At 43.3% G+C, this 21,348-nt stretch overlaps 1 protein-coding gene across 2 annotated transcripts; it reads right to left on the reverse strand.

The window, feature by feature from the left end:
* Positions 1-167: 167 nt before the first annotated feature.
* Positions 168-20,682, reverse strand: ift70 (intraflagellar transport 70). 2 transcript variants are annotated; one of them, XM_030735350.1, is made up of 19 exons: positions 20,482-20,682; positions 20,078-20,143; positions 18,598-18,807; positions 17,028-17,084; positions 16,757-16,892; positions 14,688-14,792; positions 14,452-14,580; positions 11,983-12,032; positions 9,902-10,054; positions 8,110-8,175; positions 7,891-7,944; positions 6,324-6,389; positions 5,976-6,046; positions 5,619-5,826; positions 5,086-5,157; positions 3,942-4,045; positions 3,568-3,646; positions 1,518-1,647; positions 168-809 (listed from the first exon to the last, which is right to left on the reverse strand). In XM_030735350.1, exons 1-19 carry the CDS (start codon positions 20,527-20,529, stop codon positions 673-675), a joined length of 1,941 nt encoding a protein of 646 aa, XP_030591210.1. In that variant the 5' UTR covers positions 20,530-20,682; the 3' UTR covers positions 168-672. The 2 variants fall into 2 exon arrangements, with proteins under 2 accessions (XP_030591210.1, XP_030591209.1); XM_030735349.1 differs by having other exon boundaries at positions 5,976-6,052; positions 20,482-20,681.
* Between the last annotated feature and the right edge of the window lie 666 nt (positions 20,683-21,348).

Here is a 21,348-nt window from a genome sequence, read left to right on the forward strand (position 1 = left end):
CTGCTCAGAGATTTGAGGATTCTGCAGGATTTTTCTTTAAATGATATAAAGCTGAAGACCCTGATTGAAGCATCTCTATTTAAAAACACATATTTACATTTACTTTAAGAAAAAGAACATCAGAATCAGCTCATGTTGTCTTCCAGATGAAGAGCCTGAGATTTACTTCTAAAAATATCTTTATTTGCTTTAAGTCACATTTTTGCTTTTCACATGTATTTAATCAACAAACATAGCCGAGCGGGAACGTTTAAGCCGCTGGCTGCAGAGGATCTGCATGAGCTGAAGGCATGGACTGTTCTCATGTATGTTTATGTCAGTGAAATAAACACAACTGATAAAACTAACGTCTGCGCTGAAAACTGTTGATATGTGTTCATGGTGATGATAAATGCAAACCTTCTCTGATATATTACCGGCTGTGAGAGTCGGGGGCAGAGCTGAGGTCAGAGGGCGGCGGGTCCATAAATGTGATTATGTAAGATCTGTGGGAGCTCACTGAGATTACGTCCATCAGTCAAAAGTCTCTCGCCTCAGCCAGACACAAGCCACGAAGGTTCGATTCCCATGAAAACACGTCACTGTGTGCAAACTGTCTTTTAAATCAAGGTTTGTTTTCTTCGAAACTGAACAAACTGACAAAACTCGGGCAGTGACACCGGTGTGATGATGTCACTTGTTCCAGCCAATCACTTCGTAGAATAGGGCCTTAAGAAGTCGAGCCTCGTAGGTGACGGTGTTCTTGCCGATGTGAACGCGGACCTCCTCCAAAGGCTGCTCGATGATGGCCGGCACCTCCTTCCCGTACACTGCAGGGCGGAGAAGAAACCCATCGGTTAAAGCCGGGACAATACAACGTTTTTTTTTACTGCACTCTTTATTCACTGGTGAACTTTCATGGCTCATATCAGCATGTGGGGCAGCGGGCTTCTTTTCAAAACAGGAGTCTGTGTCCTTCACTGACTTCTGGACGTTGCCACCATGCTGGTCACTGCCATGTTGGTGTGGGGTTGCGGTCAGTTTCTCTTACTATGGTTCCCATGAGCAAGGTAACACTAAAGTATGAGCATGGCTGTGTGATAGAATCGTCTAAGTAGGAAGGAAAGGTGCTTCAGTGCTTCCTTCGTTACCTCCTTTAGCAGAGGACACACTGGAGCACCCTTGATGAAAGGAGAGGAGCTGATGCTGGCCTATAATTAAAGTCTTTTATCTTTCAGCTTCCATTGAGATCACATGAAAAGTGTTAAGGAAAATAAATGGGAGGAATCTTTTTTGAAGCTCATGGTAAAAATCAGAGGGTGGTGTACAAAGTTATCAGCTAACACTACCAAGCTTGGTTAGCAAGCCGAATCCAGAAACTGCACCGGTGCAACCTTCAGACACACACACCTGATAAAATCCCAGAATTTCAGTCACCGAAACCTTTAACAGTAATTAAAAACTGGAATCTATACATCGATGTGTTATCTGAAAAAACAGGGAGCGGTCCTGTAAGTGTGTTTGTGACAGCTGCTCACCCTCACAGTGCTCCAGGAACTGAATACACTCCTGTACCACGGTGTCCCTCAGCATGACCATGTGTTTGGACATGTTCTCTAGCAGGGAGAGGAAACAGCGCTTGGCGTAGAACCACGTGTCCGTCCCCAGCTACACACAAACAGAACAGATCAACAACAACATGTAACCAGCTCCTGACAGCAGGTTTTGTTTCATGAACACTGTGAGGTGAAGTCGCGGCGGTTTAGGACGTAAACTGTGTGAAATGATTTGAAGTAACCACGGATGAGAAGCTGGAAACGACCGTTTCCTGAACGAATTCCTGAAGTACTCTCTGCTTTCACTGTGGAGGGGAGGAGAGAGAAGACTCAGGACGACAGCTTGTGTTCCCAGCTGGATTTTAGTGGACTCAGCTGCAGCTGGACTCCGGTGACTGAACGGGATCAAAAGAGCAGCTCGGCCCCGGAGAAGGTGCTGGACTCTTGCAGGGCTCATGCAGCTGATTTGGGTTGAAAATAATCAGGCCTGTATTTGTTTTTCAGCTATTTCAATCTTTGGACATAAAATCCAAACACTGCCGGTGGGATCATCATCATTAGTGTCCAAACAAGCTGTAACTGGAATCAGATGCATCAAAACTGCAGATTTATGAGTAAAATTAATCCACGTAGGAAGAAACGTTCATAGGAGTTCTATTGATCAGACTTAGAAAACCATGCATGTGCATGTCATCATTCAAAAATCTCTCAATCTAAAATTATACATACAAGAGCCTCATTTTCTCTCCCGTCTTTAACCGTTTAAGGATATAAACCCTCCTTTATTTCATTTTCATATAAAAATCTGTGTTATTGGACATGGAAGTTAAGACGATCCAGCTGTTAAACATATGAAAAAAAATTCCATAAAGCCAGTTTTCTCTTCTGTCGTTGAGTGCTGCCTAAAGCACCGGACTCCTGCAGCTGGTGGGCCACAGAGAGGTGGGCCTGGTTAGGGTCGGGTCCTGGCCACAAGGCACAAGCTCACTGTATCTTTTTGCAGCAGCCATTAAACGCCTGCATTTTGTTCATTTTGCTGCCTCTGTGTCTTGTATTAAGACGTCTTTCCGTTGTTAAATGACACAGAAGTTTCATTCTTTTAGTTTTGCTTTTCAGTTTTTTCATCCATCTGTAAAAATGATGCCAGCCAGGGCGGATTTACTCGAGGACGAGCCCGTCACTTTTAATTTGAAAGTTTAGGTGCTGCTGATCAGTTAGGCTCAGTCCTGCAGCTGGAGACAGCAGTCCTTCTTCTGCTCTAACAGGGACCGCTGCTCTTCCAACACTTCCCAAGCTTACTGAGGTTGGAGAGAGCAGAAGAAGGCCCAGCATCTGCTGTCCAAGAAGCCGTTAAAGCGTTCCCGAGTGGAAGCGCAGCCGGCCCGGATGAGTTTGGCCCATCAAGCACTTCAGGATGTTTTAGCTTCTTTTTTGCCGAGAATGATTAATGATTCCTTCAAAAACAAGCTGCTCCCATCCTCCCTCACTGAAGCCAACATCTGTGTTTTATTAAAAGTAAAGGTAGGGATGACTCCCTGCTGAATTATGATCCTAAGGTGATTACTGGTTCTTGTAGAAACAATCATTCATCTGGATCAGATGGGATTTATCCCACACATGGATTCCTTTTGTAATGTCAGAAATTTCTAAATAATTTGCATGCCGAACATGATGACGGTGAGGGGGCAGCAATATTATCAGTAGATGTCTATAAGGGGTTTGATATGATGCAGTGATTATTTGATTAAAACCTTTAAAAAAATCTGGTTTTGTGATAAATTCCTGGAGTGGGTTAGAACTCTGTACACTAACCCAAAAATCTCAGCTGTTTTATCTACAGTGTGGGTGACCCACCAGGGTGACCCACTGTCCCTCTGACTTTTCAACACTGATCTTGAGCCCTTAGCTGTAGGTATCAGGAGCCTTTTGGACATCAGGGGTATTAAATTGGGTGGTAAGAGGTGCGTGCGGTCATAACTGCAGTGAGCCAGAGGTGTCTGTGAGCTGTTGTATCTGACTGTGGCAAACTGACCTTCTTGTTGTAAGGCTCCAGGCTCTTAATGACACGAGAGATGCCGAAGTCGTAGTTCCCCTTTGCACAGTACAGCGTCCTGAAAGAGAAAACACCAGAATGATGTTAATGATGACGGCAGGACTTTTTTCTGATAATTCTCTGATAATGATGAAAAATGAAATGCTTAGCACCAATTTTTGATTCTAAAGTAATTCATAACTCCCTTTAATTAGTACTGAAGAATACAGTAAATACCTGATGGACCATCCAGCCTTGATCACTGGTTGCAGTGTACTTAAAACAGCTGAGATACTGTACGTGAGCACTTCAAAGTCCTGCATCTACAACTAGAGAAGACAGCCAAAGCACTTCCTGTGTAACCTCAGACTCACCCGATGACCAGGTTGACGATGCAGAGGTGAAAGACCTTTTTGTCCGGGTCGTCGTAGGAGATCTGCTCCTCTTCTTTCTCGATCTTCTTCATCAGCTCTTCAGCCTGTTAAACCAGGATGACACGATGAGATCCACAAAGTCAGACAAGTTAAAAGAACGTGTTAGCCCAGAGATGTTCTCCTCACAGAGAAGAAAGTGCTACATTTTACTGCACACGTGGGCAAAATGCAGCCATCTCAATCCAGCCCCCAACATCCCAAAAGGAAAATCAATCCCCCAAAAATCAATAACAGCTGCAGCTGTACTGCACCTGTTCTCCACCTGCTTCAGGTTCTGGTTAGAGTGACCCTCAGCACAACAAAGACTACCATCAAAAGCCTTCTGGGGGGGTGCTGGTATAACTTACCAGACTGAGCAGGTGACCCATATACAGCAAGGCTGCTACAGAGGCCCGGCTTTGATTCTGACCTGGGCCATTCCCACTACTCTCAAACTGTCCTATAATAATAGGATTATTATCATAATGGGCTTTTTAGTCATGACGAGAGTCTAACAGCAGCGACTGAGGGGGACTGGAGCTACCTGTCTACCAGAATCACTGGATTTATCTGCCTCTTTGCTTTCCCGTCACTATCAGTCTGGAGATTCAATATTGCCCCCCCCATAAAAATACAGAAATATAAGAAAGAAATAAAATAAAAGAAAGAAACAAGCAGTTTGAGAATGAACAGTGATGGTGGCCATCACACAGAACGAGTCCTGACAGTGTTTACACGCGTCTGTGTGAACAGAAATCCTTCAGTTTTATTCTGCCCAGCAGACATTATTCAAACAACATGAATCCAAACAGCTTTCAGTGTGCAGTCTGTCTTTGGGAGGACATCTCAGTGGACATTAATTCAATCAGAATACAAATGCTTATTCATCATTTTTCTCTATAATGTTTAGAGAAGGGACATTAAACTGGAATAATTTAATATTTTTGCATGCGTAACTATTTCATCTGTCTCAGCTGGTGTGTAACAGCTGCTCTGTGTCTGCTTTAAAGGTTCTTTAGTTTTTGGATTTATTATAACTGCATTCTTCAGGATACAAACCGAGCGGAAACAGCTCTGAGCTGACAGCACCGTGTTTGAACGTTACCTCTTCGTTTTGGCTCGTCATGATGTAGGACACGCACAGGTTGGCCAGGACCACGGCGCTCACGTTCAGGATCTACAGAAGGAAACACACAGTTTTTATCAGCAGGACCCGGAGGCTCAACCTCTGATCTTACAGGAAATATTTTCAGTCAGCACCAGAAGCCTTAAAAACATGGAGAAATCAGCCCACTGACGTGAATTTAAACGTGAACTGGAACACATAAAAAACTCAAACTTTTTTTTATGTGTTCGTCTACTCTGTTAACATGTTTCAGTGTGATTTTCTTAGACACACTGCAAACCATCACACTAAACACAGGCGTCATGCACAGGTGTGAAGACACTGCAGACAAACAGCTGTTTGGCCTGTTTGTTGTTTACCGATGGTTTGCACTTGCAGGGACACTCCTGTATGTTACACTGCTCCACCTGGACAAAAAGGCACACTGTCAGCTGTCAGCCCTGACCTCAGACTGTCACTGGCTGGTGCCGACAGGTGAACAGGCAGGCGATAATCCGCCTCGAAGGACTCACGTTGTTGTAGTGCTTCTTGACAATGGGCTCGTAGAAGCTGATGGCCTCCTTGTACTTGTTCTGCATGAAGAGCACATGAGCCACGTTCAGCTTCCAGGTGTCGTTATCGTTGCAGTACTCCACCGACTTGCGGAAAATCTTCTCCACCATCTGGAAGTTGTCGCGGTTCCAGTAGACTTTGGCCTGGGCCATGAGAACCACGATATACCTGGGAGGGGATCCGGCCAATCAGAAAATAATCCTCTGTTATTGGTGTCTGTCTGTCTGTCAGTCGCTCTCTCACTCCATCCATCCATCCATCCATCCTCTGAGGAAATGGAAACATGATTTTGTGTGTTTATGCTTGTGTGTCCTCACTTTTCCTGCATCAGGTCGTAGTCCTGGAGAGCTTTTTTCTGCGCTTCATCATCTCGAGCCAGCCTGGTCTCCTGCAGCTTAAAGAAGATGGAAGTTCAGACAAAAATGTTCTTCATATTCAGCTCCTTTATTTGTTTTAATGCAAGAAAGTGTCAATCTCAGCTGTAATCCTGCAAGCTGCTTTGCAACCCACCTCAAACTCAGCTCCTCCTGTTTCTGACCACTACTATAGCAAAAACCATCCTCTTGGATTAAAAATGTTTGATGTATAAATTCACAAAATAAAATACAGGCAATGTGAAACTGCTGTGTGCAGTAAGACAGAAAGAGAACAGTGAGGTAAACAACCTGCTTCGTCTGCTTGCGTAGCTGCTCTGCCAGTTTTCCATTCATCTCTTCAAACTTCCTGAAGGCCTGAAAAACAATGCAGATAATGAAAAGTGTAAAAGATACAAAAACTAAATCAGATGGTGAACCATCAAGGTGGGCTTTTCCAACCAACCGTCTCTGTCAGCAGTATATGTGGTTCATTCAGACAGAATGCTGATTAGCTCAGGAGGCTACAGTACTGTCAACAAAGTGAGTATCCATCCATCCATCCATCCTCTGCTTATCCTTTTCAGTCACTGCCCACAGCTCGTGGCCGTAGGTGAGGGTACGAATGCAGACTGAGAGGTAAACGGTTTCTCCTTTCCATAACAGAACGCTACAGCGTCCTATACTCCACCAATCTGTCACTCTCCTCTCTGAACTCTCCCCTCACTTGCGAACAACAATCTGACAAAACTGAACTTCCTCATTTGAGGCAGCAACTCATTCCCAGTCAGCATTCTGCCCTTTCCCAGCTCAGAACATGGCCCAGGGTAAAGGTGCTAATTCTCACCCTGCCACATCGCCGAAATGACCTGTTTCATTTCTTTTTTGTGTTTTTGGCCACATCGGCTTTTGTCTGCAGTAGAGGGAGACAGGAAATGGGGGAAAGATACAGGGAAAGACACGCAGGCAAACTGGCAACGGGCCGGGACTCAAACCTGCGCCTCTTGTACCGCAACATGGCGTATGTATATGGTCGCCTGCTCCACCACTGAGCCACCCGGGCGCCCGACCTGTTTAATTTCTAATTAATAAAAAAAAAATCTTGCTCACAAAGTTGAAAAGACACCGATTAGATGGAGGAATAATATCCTGAGTGTCGACACAACTTTTATTTTGCTATCATTTATATCCATCTATAATGGACCTGATCTTACTGATCACGGAAATGTTGGCAGCTCTTTGCTGCTTCGCTGTCCCTTTTACTCACATCCAGCTGCTGCAACACTTCAGTCTTCAGGACGTAAAGTTGTTTGATCGGTGCGATAAGTACAAACTATTATATTGAACATGTGAACACTAAGGTTATTTCTCCATTTCACAGCCATAAGCTAAATTCACAAGTATTATATACGAGCCATCGTGTTGGAAAATGAATTCTGACACAGAAAGAATTGTGGCTAGAAGATGAGCCTGGTATCAAATGTGTGTAAAAAGCTTTAAAATGCAAAGTCCAGAAATCAGAAACCAGCGAATGACGCTGACACTGCGATCAGCCGCCTGCACCATTTGAGCCATTAAAGTTTCCCAGAATGGACTTTTGGAAGTTTTCTCCAGTAAATTAACATCCAGCGTGCCAATGCTGGACCCTCATTAAACTGCTGCATGTCATTATTCAAACTATGATCGATATCATACTGCTCAGAGCTGGTGAGAGGACAAAAATGCTGAACAAAAAACAGAAACTGATTTGACTGCAGTTTCTAACAGAGCTTAAATGTGTTTTCAGTTTCAGGTGTATATCACGTGGACAACTGGTTTTATATGGAATGGCCCAGCGTCCTGCTTTTAATGCTGCAATAAGCTGTCAGGTGTTTCATACCTCCTCTGGTGCTGTCTGGCAGGTCAGCAGGGCATCAAGAAACTCATACATGTACTGAAAAAGAGAAAAAAACAACTCAAACAGGGCAACATTTTGTGATTTTTATGCAGATGAAGATTGTTACTATTATTAGTAATAACTGTGCAGATGACACGAGGTAAGATGTGTTAATTAGAATAAAACCATTTGGCTCCGCTCTTGTGAATGAACGTTGCTCACCGGGGAGAGGAACTTGTAGGTGAGATGGGCGTTTTCTGCCAGGATGTCAGCTGCCAGGTCAAAGTACTGTGAAAAATCCAGCAGAGACTTTAATGACATTTTAATGAAAGACTCGCAGCTCTCTTGGTGGGGTTTTTTTTTTCAGCACTTTCCACTAGAACTCACACTGCATGAGTCCAAATCCCTTTGCTAACAGCGTTACTCCCTGCGTGGACGCTCACTGGTGGAAAATGCTGACATGTCACAGAGAGGCGTCGTGGTGTTTATGGAGAACAGCACGATAAATCTCAGAATAATGAAGTCAGCGTGAGCGCCGTCAGGGAGAGGAGCTGTTTACAGTTTATACAGCTGCAAATTAAAACTAACTGAAAGGAAACTTTTTATTTACTGAGAAAAAAAGAAAAATATGGAAATGATTTGTAAAACTCTCTGTAACACTGGAACAGCAGATCTGTGTGTCGATGCTTAAAGCTGGACCTCTTTTGTTTTTTCTTATCTGTCCTATACATACTGTAATGGTCCAATAGCAGATGCTTGTTTCAATTCAATTCAATTTTAATTATATAGCACCAAATCACAACAACTGTTGCCTCAAGGTGCTTTATATTGTAAGGCAAAGCCCCTGGAGCTGGTTCCACAGAAGAGGGGCCTGAAAGCTGAAGGCTCTGCCTCCCATTCTACTCTGAAGTATCCTAGGAACCACAAGTAAGCCAGCAGTCTGAGAGAGAAGTGCTCTGTTGGGGTGATATGGATTATTCAAGACCTTATATGTGAGATGAAGGATTTCAAACATGTTTTCTTGGTTAAATTCTTATTTTTGTTGGCATTTTTCCATGACTTTTATGCTTCACTGTGTCTGCTTTTCTTTGTGTTTACTGTTACTTCCTGTCTTCCTGTCTGTGTTTTCCCGCTTCCTGCTCCTTCATGTTTCCTGCATTCCTGGTTTGTTCAGCCATGTGGACTTCATTGAAAACAGCTTATATCAGTCACCTGTACCTGAGCTGAGCTGTGAGAAGCCTTTAGGCCTTGCTGGAGCAGAGCGAATTATTTTCTACAGTAACGTAAAGGACACCTGATGAGGTGTCAGAGGTTTGCTGGACTACAGCAAGAGGCGGTCTAAAAGACCAAATACCACTAAATACAGAACGCTTCATTTTGCCGTGTTTCTACAGCAGAATCAAAGCCTTCAGTGAGTTTGTGCCACAGCAGGAAATATTAAAAAGGATCTTACTGTGCTTATTTCCATGTCCATATTTTTTATTTTTATTAAACCGTAATGTGTCTGAAACAAGCTGTTTTAGCTCTCTGCTTCTAAGACAACTTGCTTCTGATTGGCTGCCTCTCAGAAACATCAGCTTCAAAGGGCCAGCTGTGTGCCTAATATGATCACAGTAAGGAAATCTGCTCTCAGTGACATCATACAGAGCCAAGAGTAGAAAAAAACTACCTGAAACTGAATTTTTAAAGCAGCCTTTGGCTCACAGGGATTACTTGTACCTGCACTGACTTCATTATCAGAAACTTTGGCCATGTTTAATATGAACATCCACCACAGGAGCATCAGATACATGACAGAGAATCAAGAAATGCAGAACAGGTCCACTTTAAGTGCAGCAGGTGACAAAAGTACCTAAAAAAGCGAAATGTTGACCAATCTCAGCAAAAATCAGCAGGACAAGGGAAAGCTAAAATTGCCTGTGCAGCCTTAGAGAGACAGCTATCTCTGTGCTGAGGTGTAAGCAGGTCAGTGGGATGCTTTGCTGCAGTTTGCAGATAAAATTCTGCTGAGCACCTCATGCTTGCAATAGAGCAGCAGCAGGTTTCCAAAGGTGACGGGGGGGAAGGAGGGCTGATGCAGGAGGAAGGCCAGCTTCTCGAAACCCTCCGACGGTTTCGTGTCCATGTTCAACAGAGCCTGGTTGTGGAGCGTCACCGGGTCAAGCTCCTGCCAAAACACACACATTATGGTATTAAAGTACGTAATAGTGTACAACAAAATCGAGCAATATCACTTCATTTAAAGACTGCACCAGCGCACAATAACTGCACTATTTTTGACTTGAAGTCAAATGAATGCTGAAAGGTATACACAGACTTCAGATCAGCATACGCTCTCATCCAGAGCTCTCACCAACTGAGAACATTTGTGTGGGAAAAAAAAAAGACAAAGACGACTCAGGACCGCGGAGCAGCTAGAATCCTCTATCAGACAGGAATGGGACAATATTCCTCTCCCAAACAAACTGTTGTTAAACGGGGACGCTCCACCCTGGGAAACATGACCCTGTCCTAACGTTTTTGAGACATGTTGCTCAGTATCGTGAGCTAATACAGGGTCTCAGATTTTTCAGAATTAGTTTGTAGATAAAAATAGAAAACAACCAATCACACACACATCTGCCAAGGAGACACCAACAAGAATGGGCTGGGCCTACGGCCATGAGGTTCAGAGTCTTTCTCTAATTTGTGCCCCCTCGTCTCCTCCATCCTACTGCCTGGAAATCAATCTGATGAAGGATGCCTCAGTTCTTAAAAAGGAGGACAGAGGAGAGAGGAGGCTGCAGAGGTGGATCCTTTAGAAGTGTTTTTAGCTCCAGCGTATAAAAGAGGCACAGCTGGAGCTAAAAAGCAGGGAGGGGGAAGGACTCTTTAAACAACCTGTTTAAATTGTTGTTTCAGATTTTAAAGATGATCAAACGTCCCCCCCCCGTCACTGTTTCTGCGTGTGAGCAAAAATGTTCTGTTCACGATGCTCCATGTTCTGAGCTTAATTAAAAGTGGCCCCCGAGCACCATCACACCCAAGATCAGCTGTAGCTGGGCTACAACAAAACAGTTTATGGTGATGGTGTGTCAAACATCATATTTAATTGACATCACTTTAAAACAATGCTCAGAGCTGAGGATGTCTCATCTCCACTCTCGTGTGTCTCCTTCACCTCCTCCGCTCACGTCTCAGGTGGGAGGGACTGAGGAGACGAATCGAGGACGTGCAATTTGGGGAATGAAAAAGGCAGAATCCCTCAGCCTGAAACTGAGACCTTCTTCAAACTGGCAGTCTGAGATTGAGCTCCAGGTCACAGGCAGGAGGACAGAGGAGACGAACCCCCACTGTCCAATGAGGGCGAATCCTACAGAGTCATGAACTGGAAAAGTGACACTGAGGGGTGGTGTTTAAGTTTGGCCCCACAGATCCACTTAAAAACATATAAATACATTAATTAAAATAAAATAAAAATGCTTTGTATTTTTTCTACTACCTGTGCTGTTTAAGTGTTACTGGAGCTTTAACCTCTTCAGACTTGATCCTGTGCACCTTGGACGCAGGTGAAGCAACCCCAGAAACCCCGCCCTGTTTTCAGGTTGGAACAGCTTCTGGAGACTGCGAGCATTTGGGTAAATCTTCACTTCAATCGCCCATGTTTCACAGACGTTATCTGACTCAGTGCACTTTGCATTCTTTTCCACTAGGGGGCACTAGTTGCTCTCACACAGGGAAGCCATGACTCAGTGGCAGTGACAGGCTGGACCAAGGACAGTGTCCCATCTGTACATTAATTTTAATGAAGTCATCTTAGGACAATAAAAATACCATCATTGCCTCCATGTAAGCCTTCACACCTACATCTCCATCCTAATCTTGAATTCATCTCTGTTATCCACAGGCTGTCAGACAGGCGAGCCCAGGCAGGCGGCCTTAATTCAAACAACTACAGCATATTCTCAACAATATTCATCAACTTCCTTCCTTCCTTCTCCCTATGTGCCTATAACCCAGCCTGAAGTCTTCATCCTAACAATAATTCATTTATGTTTATGTGGACCTCCATAAGGAGCCCCCAAGGTGTGACTGCAAACAGTTTCAGGTCCTTACCTCATCTGATCTCGGGGGCATGTCTGTCAGAGCCTCCTGAGCTGTTTTCACTGCAGGAATCCACGTGGAGCACAACAGAGAAGAAAACAGTTCATGTTAGTGCACACAGAGGATTTCTGCTGAGGAATTTCTCTTTGAGGGAACGTTATACACCTGGAAAACCTAAACACAAGAGACTCTCAACAACTTCATAAAGAAAGTCAATAATCATCATTTGACGGTGCCCCCTGTGGAGCTGCTTTCAGATGTGTTGAGTCCGTTCCTCAAATATGAGTAAAGCTGATTTTTTTATCCTCATTCTCTCTCTCTACCATCCTGTCATTCAACTGTCAGTATCTAATGAAGCAACAATGTGAGACATGTCAGGAAATATATCCACTTTTTCCACAAAACAAAGTTTTTCTGCAAAACATAAAGTTAGAATTTCTTCTTATTGGACTAAAGATATTCCACTGGTCCTCTCCAGACCACTGTCTACATCTGGGGTGTCAGTTTGAATTTGTTCCCAAGTGGACTGCACCACTGAGTTGCCTAATAAAAGCCTTCTTTTAGAGTAATGCTGCAGTGACACTGGAGAAAACAGTGTCTGGAAACCACAGCTCGACCAAATTTATTACAATGAACCTGCAATCTCGAAGCCTTTGAAATGGTTCACGGGAAACAGATCTGCAACTCTGCTGCATCATGACGGTGATAAAACGGCAAAAAGACCGAGTCATTCTGAGGCTGAACGGGGTCAGGCTGGCAATTACATGCAGTCTGTTTGTGATAATATGGTGATTAACTGAGATAAACTGGCAAAAACAACAAGTCTGTTATTGTCTACATACACAGAAAGAGCTCAGCCTATAAGTCATAGATATGAAACAGAAATTCCTCCACAAACAGTGACGTAGTCGCTGCAGGACAGCGATGTAACTGCAGAATGACACAAGCGCTCAGCAACCTTCCTCTTACATAAGAACCTAATGAGAATAGAACCAGACGCCAACCAGTGCACACACACTCACACTGACTGCAGCATGTTGGCAATTAGCCAGCAATTATTTGCAAACCTTCACCAATCTGTCTGCGTTCAGTCTGAGTCGGACCAAAATTGTTTGAAGACACGTTGCCTCCCACCAGGTGACCTGTGCAATCACCTTGAAAGGCTGAGGGTGCTGCGCAAACTAAACTTTCAGGGCAGGATGCCAAAACTCAGCAGAGTGCGCGGATTCATCTGGAAATCTAGGAAAGCCAACTACTGCTACGTCATGAAGTTCTTTTACTTTTAATCCCGTGAGGTCTGAGTCCTCGCTGGTGATGATGCTAATATTCTGGAAAATATATAGTCTTTGATGTGTGTCGGAGTAATTTTTCTGTCCTGATTTCCAAAGCTGGGAAAAGCAATTTTAAAAGAACAAAAATTACATTTTTTCATTGGACAGAGTGAGGATTAGGAATAGGATTAGGGTTAGGACCGTCACAGATGATGCCTCAGACCTCAGAGCGTTAGCAGACAGCTGGTGGAGAGGAAATGTGGGATGAAAGAATAATTAAACAGTGGACTGTACTGGAATATTTTTTTAAGCGTCCTGAACCTTCAGAGAACCATCTAAGGGTCGGGTTTAAATATCTTTAAACTCGAAGTGTTTAGCATGTGCCTGAGATCAAACCACAGCCAAACCAACGGTGACGATGAGATTAATGAGAAACGTTCAATAACCAAAACGTGCTCAGGATGCCCCCTAAAAATGTTTCTTAGCTCCGTATCTGCAGCCTGGGTGCAGCGCCTCATCCTTCCATCTGTTTCATGCAGCAGGTGATGCAGCTCTGCGTCCTTCTGACAGAGCCGGCCGTTTGATGTGGGCTTCCTTCCTGCATGTCGTCCTCTGATCACTTTTCTTGAAAGCTTTGGTCTGATAATGTGTCAGAGGACGGTGAAAGAAAGGAGGACTACCCTGCTTTTGAAGATAAAAGGAAGCTTTACAAGTGCTCTCGCAGCTGATTTTCATCTGTTTCTCTCGGTTTCTGTTCCTCGTACTAACGGGGGAAAGTTCTGCGGCAGTGACCCGGTTTAGGACAGAAATCACTGAACCTGCAGCTGAGTAACAATAACCCAGGTAAACGCACAAGCAGTCCCAACATGTTCTTTCAGGTAAAAAGTTAAAGGACTGGAAAAGATGCAGACCATCTACACTGACGGGATTCTTATCTGACAATTTGAATTTTGCAGGATTTTGCTTAAAATAATACCCCACACGTCACAACAGACAGCAAAAATTACTGACACGTGAAACCACGAGTTTTACAGACCTCTAGGGTTAACTGTGGCCTACAGAAAAAAGCACGGGCAGCTTCCTGAGGTTTCTCAGCTGTTGTGTGTTTGCTGTATCTGAGCGCTGGCTGCAGTTCTGAGATCACGCAGAGCTCGCCTGTCGCCTCGCTGCCTCCCTACGTGACGTGTTGCAGACAGACTGAGGTTCTTACACTTCTTCAGCTCGTACTCGATGGCAGCTTTGAGGTTGAAGGCTTCGATCAGGGCTGACTGATGCAGGACCAGCGTGTTGCCAACGCTGTGGATGTCGATGCCTTCGGTCGTCATGCCGATGCTCAGCTCTGACACAAAGAAAAAAAGATGAACAAAAATAAAACTTACTGCTCAAAAGAAAACGACCTAAAACCAATAAAAATCTAAAAGAGCAGATAATGAGAGGTATTTTTACCTGGATGCTCCCTGATTCCACGGTCGATGATCTCCTCGATATACTTGAGGGCCTGACTGTGGTTCTTCAGGCTGTAGTACGTCAGGGCAATGTTGTAGGACAACGCTGAAACACAAGGGAAAAGAAGCACAAACAAGACTCATCACCAATCAGGATATCCTCCTGCTATTAATGAAAGTATAAAACAAATTTAGAAGTCTGGATAACATTACAGCACAAATTTCATAACAGAAAACCCTTCAGAAAACTATTTTATCTCTAATTTGGAGGCCTGAAATCCTCCATGTTGTTTACCCTCCACTTCAGGTAAATGCAGCCAAGGTGTACAAACGGTACCAAACATCCATCCATGAATATCATGTTGCGCAACGTGATGCCCAATCTCACGGTTCAACTCCTGGTGGTTTTGGAGTCTATAGACTAGAAAAATAAAACCTCACAGACGGAAAGACGTCTGTATGATGACAAAATCCTCCCGCTTTATATCAGGCGGGAGGATAATAAAAAAATACCCAGGATGAACTTTGAGTTTATGATTTTATCCGAAATCAATTCTTCTTTAAATTTGAATTAAAGATGAATTTGAATCAAATCCAAGCTGGTTTCTCGTTCTTCTTGTTCAGCAGAAATAAAAACCATCCAGAAGAATCTGAGTGTTTTCAGTTTATCGGAAAAATATTCAGTTTCACAACTTTATCTGTCAAAATTTTTTAAAAAAAAGGGGGGACCCTATAGAGAATCAAACACAGTCAGTCTATTTTTACTGAATATATTAACACTCATGAGAAAGTTCATAGAAGGACGCAGAAAAAGATATCATACAGTTTCCTTATAATAAATGTATGTACAAAAAAGAGAGATCCATATAATTGATGTCTGGGGCAAATAGGGGTACAAAAAATGTATCAATGGTGACAAAAGGATTAGAGGAGGACCGGGTAAAAGTTACTCAATAATTTTGTTGCAGCAAAGCAAAATATGTGAAAATTTGCTATTTTTACTATTTTGGGGTCCAGAGGACTAGAAATGAAGGAATAATTCTGTCTGACATCGACCTCAGTCCATCTCCACCGTCCTGAACCGTCCCGTCTGTGATAGTTCTTGTTCTGCTCTACAGCCCTGTGCAGCACAGGGAACCATCTCCCTGTGACTCTCCAGAGAAGAACTGAGACTAATGTCACCAGCTGAGGTGGAGACAGAGACTCTCTGGGGCTCAGCCATAGACAGCAGAAAAGATGGGCGCAGCCTCCACGACGCCACCCACTGGTTAGTGGGTGTCCTGTTAAGAAGTCTCGAGATGAAAGTTTCGCCATCTTGGTGTTTTGAAACACAAGCAAGGGGTGGATCTGACTCTGAGATCACATGCTCATTGGCTAACCACTTGCAACTGACAAATGGTTAGCCAATGAGAATATAACAGATAATTCTACTTTCTGACTCCAACCACTCACAAAGTACCAAACTGGTGACTAAACCCATAAAGTCATCAGGAACGTGCTGAGGTCACAGAGCGAGGGTGATTTTTCCATGAACTTCTATAGGACTGGAAAGCTTTTAACCTCAGGTCCTTACCACACATCGCCCCCTGGTGGCCATTAAAAAGAATTCAATTTAAAGGTATTTCTGAGTTCACTTTTCAGACCCAGGAACCACGCCCATCTTTTATACTGTCCCTGGACTCAGCCCACTGGCACAGTAACACCAGAGAGGAAGGGCTGGTCTAGCTGGCTGGAAGTGACCACCAACAAATCAATAATATTGTGCAAAATGCAAAATATACCTGAGCAGCCCACTCAGGTAAAGCTTATGTGTAGGAAACATGTAGAATTTTGTGTATTTTGTGTGCATGTGAGTTGAAAAGATTTCTACTTCAGGAAAAACGTCTCTTGACACTGATTCACGAGGGCCCACAGACTGTGGATTCTCCCACAGACTGTGGATTCTCCCGACGCCACCGACTATAAAAAAAACGGAGGACTAGCTTCTTGTTTGTGCGCACGAGGAACTGTTTGGTTCAAGATCGCTTTTATATGGAGACACAGCAAAAACAGGAGTTTTTAACTGATCACCTGGCATATATCCCAGCACTTGCATGGCAGACATGAACTTCTTGCAGGCTTCTTCGTACTTGCCCTCCTGGTAAAGCAAACAGCCCATATTGTAGACGTAGTCCGGGTCGTCCGGCGGCAGCTGCTCCAACAGCGACTTCAGAAACATGGCAGAAATTTATGTTAATGAAGGCGTGTTTGGCTGCAGATAATAAGGATTAATCTGCTGCTATATTGAACAGAAATGGCATCATGTGTATGTGTTAACAGATGACGTGTTAGAGCTCGTCACCTTGGCAGCGGAGTAGTCTTCCTCACAATATTTGATGCTGGCCTGCAGCTTGACCATCTGTGCCAGAGACAATAAACCGAGGGTAAAACAGGGACACGGCAACGGCGGCCAAGTGCTTACTTTAATATGGGGCAAAACAAATAAAATAAAACTAAGAACCAGTGCAAAGTGTCATTTGTAATCCAAACTGTCATCTATAACAATTTTCACGAGCCGGTTTTCCCACATTAAAACACTTTCTCCAAAACTTCCCTCATCCTCTGAACTCCAAGCAGATAAATGGGAATTAGAAAAGTGTTTTAATGAAAGGAGCACGAAACAGAAGCATGAGGTGTGAGCTCAGGACTGTCAGCGGTGTGAATAGATGGTGTGTTCAGTGTTGTTTAGAGAACAAACCAAGGAGCCACCAAAATCCAAGCAGGTGTCTCAGAGAGGGAAGCCGCCCAGCAGCTGAGCTCCGAGGGCTTTTATGGAGCGTTGGTGTGCTGCTGATCATAAACAGGCTGTACCTGCACACTGAGCTGCCACACAGACAGGCGGAAAGGAAGGCACGACAGGGGGGTCGTCACAGTAAAAATAATTTATGGGGTGGGGCAGGAAAAAGTTTGAACTTTACAAAATAGATTTTTAACTTTACAAGAAAAAATGGGAAGTTTATGAGCAGAGAACATAAATATGAGTAAACTTGCCATTTTTTAAAAAAATCATAAATGTGCCACTCTTTTTCTCACAAGGTTTCCTTTTTTTCCCCTAAATTTTACAGGTTTTTTTCTTAGAAATTTTCAAAGTTTTTCACAAATTTTAATTATTTTCTCACAAGTTTGCCATTTGTCTTTTAATTTAGTCTTGACGTTTCTCTGCCTGTAAAGTGTATTTAGGAGCATGTGTGAGAATTTAAAAACTTTTTAAGATTCAGTGCAACAAACAAACAAACCCCCACCTGAGGGGACCAAAGAGTCACGTGACCACTGCTTCCAGCGGACTCAGCCTCAGCTTCTCAGCTGAGCTGGAGAATTTTATTTATAATGTATTTTTTACAGGTGCAAATGGTTTATTTTTGCCAAAATTTTAAAAGTGACATGTTGAATAAATTCATTTTGATGAAATGTCACATTATTACTTCTGTTATGTCATTTCCTCTCGATTAGAAGACTGTGATAAATGCTATAATTTGTGATTTTTTTGTAAAGAAATGACACCTTTCCACCCCGATGCCCAGCTTTGGTGTTCAGAGGGTTAAAACTGAGGCATCGGCTGCCTTGTTGTAACTTTCCAGCCATTGTTGCTGAGTTATAAACATTTTTGTTTGCCTTAGTTCATTTGTTGTGCATTTATGGGCCATATGCATTTGTTAGAACACATCTGGTGAACAAATGCTCCCCGTGATGGAGATCGTGGAACAGATGGTGTAAAAAATTCTGTACAAATAAAGTGGAATCGTTCGTGAACTGCCAAATTTGAAGCAATGCTGGAACACCTGGACCACAACACTTCCAACTCCTTGTTTATATATTTAAAACACACACACACACTAAACCCAGCAGTGTGTGTGTGTGTGTGTCTGCTGTACCTTGGTGTGGCTGCCGTGGTTGTCCAGTGCAAACGAAGCCTTGGTGGCCTCGGGATAAGCACCAGCTTTGTACAGGGACTGGGCGTAGTACAGTTTATACTCCTCCACCTCTGGGTGCAGCTGTGTGAGCTGCTCGTAGCACTCCGCAGCGTTGGCGAAGTCCTGGATGTGATAATAGCAGAAACCGAGCAGAGACAGCGCCGCCCTGGACTGAGACACAGGTGAAAGGTAGAGAGAGTGACCAACTGAGGCACACCTGTGGAAACCTGAGGATGTCTGCTGCTCCATTTTAAGGTTTTAACTGCTTTTTAAGATATCATTAAATAAAAATGAAGACAGAACAATTACAAAATGATGTATCGCAACAGACAGTGGGCCAGATTTACTAAGCAAGGCTGCAATGTGCAAAAATGCACTGATGTGAAAGAAAGATGCAGCCAGTTCATGTCAGTCATGACCAATGCAATCTACTGAGAGCAGCGCAAATTAGCAGGGCAAAAGTGAGTGAATCTGATGAAGGAGTGAGTAATCTACTGCCCAAAGTAGTTATACAGGTACCTGTGTAAGCACAGGTTTTATACATCTGCTTCCCTTTGGACAGAGAATGGCAAATCAGATCAATGAGAGGCAGCTGAAGGAGAATTAATGTGTTTTTGATCCAAGGAAGAAGCCTTCTGTTAAAAAAATGAGCCCCATTAATTGCTGTATTTGGACAGATATTTCAATATGGTATGCAATAGCCCCCAACACCAGAAAAACATCCTAAATCCATCCATCCATCTTCTTCCACTTCACCTTTTCAGGGCTGTCAGTCAAGCTGTAATGTTTCAGAGCTCTGTGCGCACTGCTGAGAAAAGCCACAGAGTAGTCTCTGAACTTTTCCCTACGGATTGATTTTTGTGTAGAAATGTGACTAAAAACCTGAAACAGGGCAAATCCATCAGTGTGCAGAGAAACTTGGCTGCCAGTAATGAGACATCACACAAAAAAGGGTAACTGTGGCCTGTGGTGTAAAAAGCTTTGAGTGGTCACATATAAATGTCAGTGAGTTAACAGGTTAATAACTCAACAAATGTGTCATGTGATGTGCTTGGTTTCAAACTTTATACTTTTGAGGAAAGTCATTCTAAAATAGGACCTCCTCATATTGTTTCCTTCTGGCACCTCACTGGTTATAAAACCGTCTGCATGGAGGAGAGGAGAGAATGCTGTACTGCTGTCGATTGAGATCACAACACTGTGTGTGTGTGTGTTCATATTTTGGCAGTGTAAGTGACCCTCCCTTTACTGAGAAATTTTATGATGTTTTTTTCTCAGTTATTCCTGTTTCTTTCAGTCTTTTACTGGGGGTGTTGCATAGGCATTTGAGGGGTGTTTACCCTGAAATCCAGAGTTGGAGACATCCTAAAATACTGTGTGTATACTGTGTGTATACTGTGTGTATACTGTGTGTATTTTCCCCAAAGACTGACAGACTTACCTTCGTGTGTTTTTGCAGCTGGCCGTTCAGGATGTGAATGGCCTCCACATACTGACCATCTTTAATCTAAAGAAAGACACAAATATACTGAGAAAATTTTAAAATACGTGGATTAATTATCACTCGCTTTAAGCTATATGTACTGCAGCACCGAGGACGTCACAAACCTACAGAAGTTTATTACATCTTATAAAATTTCTTTCAGTCTTTGTTTCATGAAAATGTATGCCGATTTTACGAGAAGTACAACACAGTTCCGGGAAAGCAATTCGTCTTGAGGCATGTCCCATTATTAAAGATGAGACACTAAGATGAAAAATTTGTGAATGGAGTTTGGTTCGTGCTGCGCAGCTGCTAGCTCCACACTATAAGCTCAGACGCTGACTAAAGGACTGTGTTCTCACCAGTCCGTAGATCGTAGCCGTGTACTCTCCGTCCTTTATAGCTGCCATTGCTTCAGACCTGCGCTCCCATCAAACACAAACCGCTCGCGGCTCCGCGTTTCCTAAAATCTCGATCTAGCTAGCATTGAGCTAGCTTCCGCTTAGCGACGACCGGAGAGCATAGCAGCTGTTACTTAGCAACCGAGGCGCGCGGAGAGGGACGTGTCGGACGTATGTACCAGCCAATCACCTTCGAGGATAAATGTAATTTTTTCTAGAACCTTTATTTTCTTGTTGTTCGGTTTACAGTGTTCACGTTTCGGCAGAAAACATCTGTATTTCTTCTTGTGACGCTTTTGTATTCTATTTTCTGGAAAACAGCCCTCAGAAGGATACAGAACAACACATCTTTTACTATTTGCTTTCATTTTCCACGTGTTTGTGTGAATTTTGTCTTTTTCATTGCTTTCTTGTCATTTTGAAACCTTTCTGTAGTTGTTTGATGTGTATTTATGTTAATATGTTTTTGTAGTTTGCGTCTCTTTCTTGTCATTTTGTCTCTTTTTGCAGTTGGTAGCTTTCAGTTTCTTTGCAGTCATTTTTGCTCCTGTTTGTCTTGGTTTTGCATCTTTCTTTTGTTTTGTTTCTTTACTTTTTGATTTTGTATGTGCCTGTTGATGTTTTGTCTCTTTGACTGTTTGATTGGCTTGTGAGTGAGAATATTAACCATCACCACTGACCTCTGATCCTTTGTGCTCTTGGGCCTGTGCTTTGAAGGCCTGTTCTTCCATATGTTTTACACATGACTCCTTATTACTTATTGCCTACAGTTGTTTTCTTCCTCTATTTCCTTCTTCTCCTACAGCAGAACACAAGCACAGGCTGCTA

Source organism: Archocentrus centrarchus, chromosome 8 (assembly GCF_007364275.1).
Source record: "Archocentrus centrarchus isolate MPI-CPG fArcCen1 chromosome 8, fArcCen1, whole genome shotgun sequence".
In the NCBI taxonomy this organism is placed as follows: domain Eukaryota; kingdom Metazoa; phylum Chordata; class Actinopteri; order Cichliformes; family Cichlidae; genus Archocentrus; species Archocentrus centrarchus.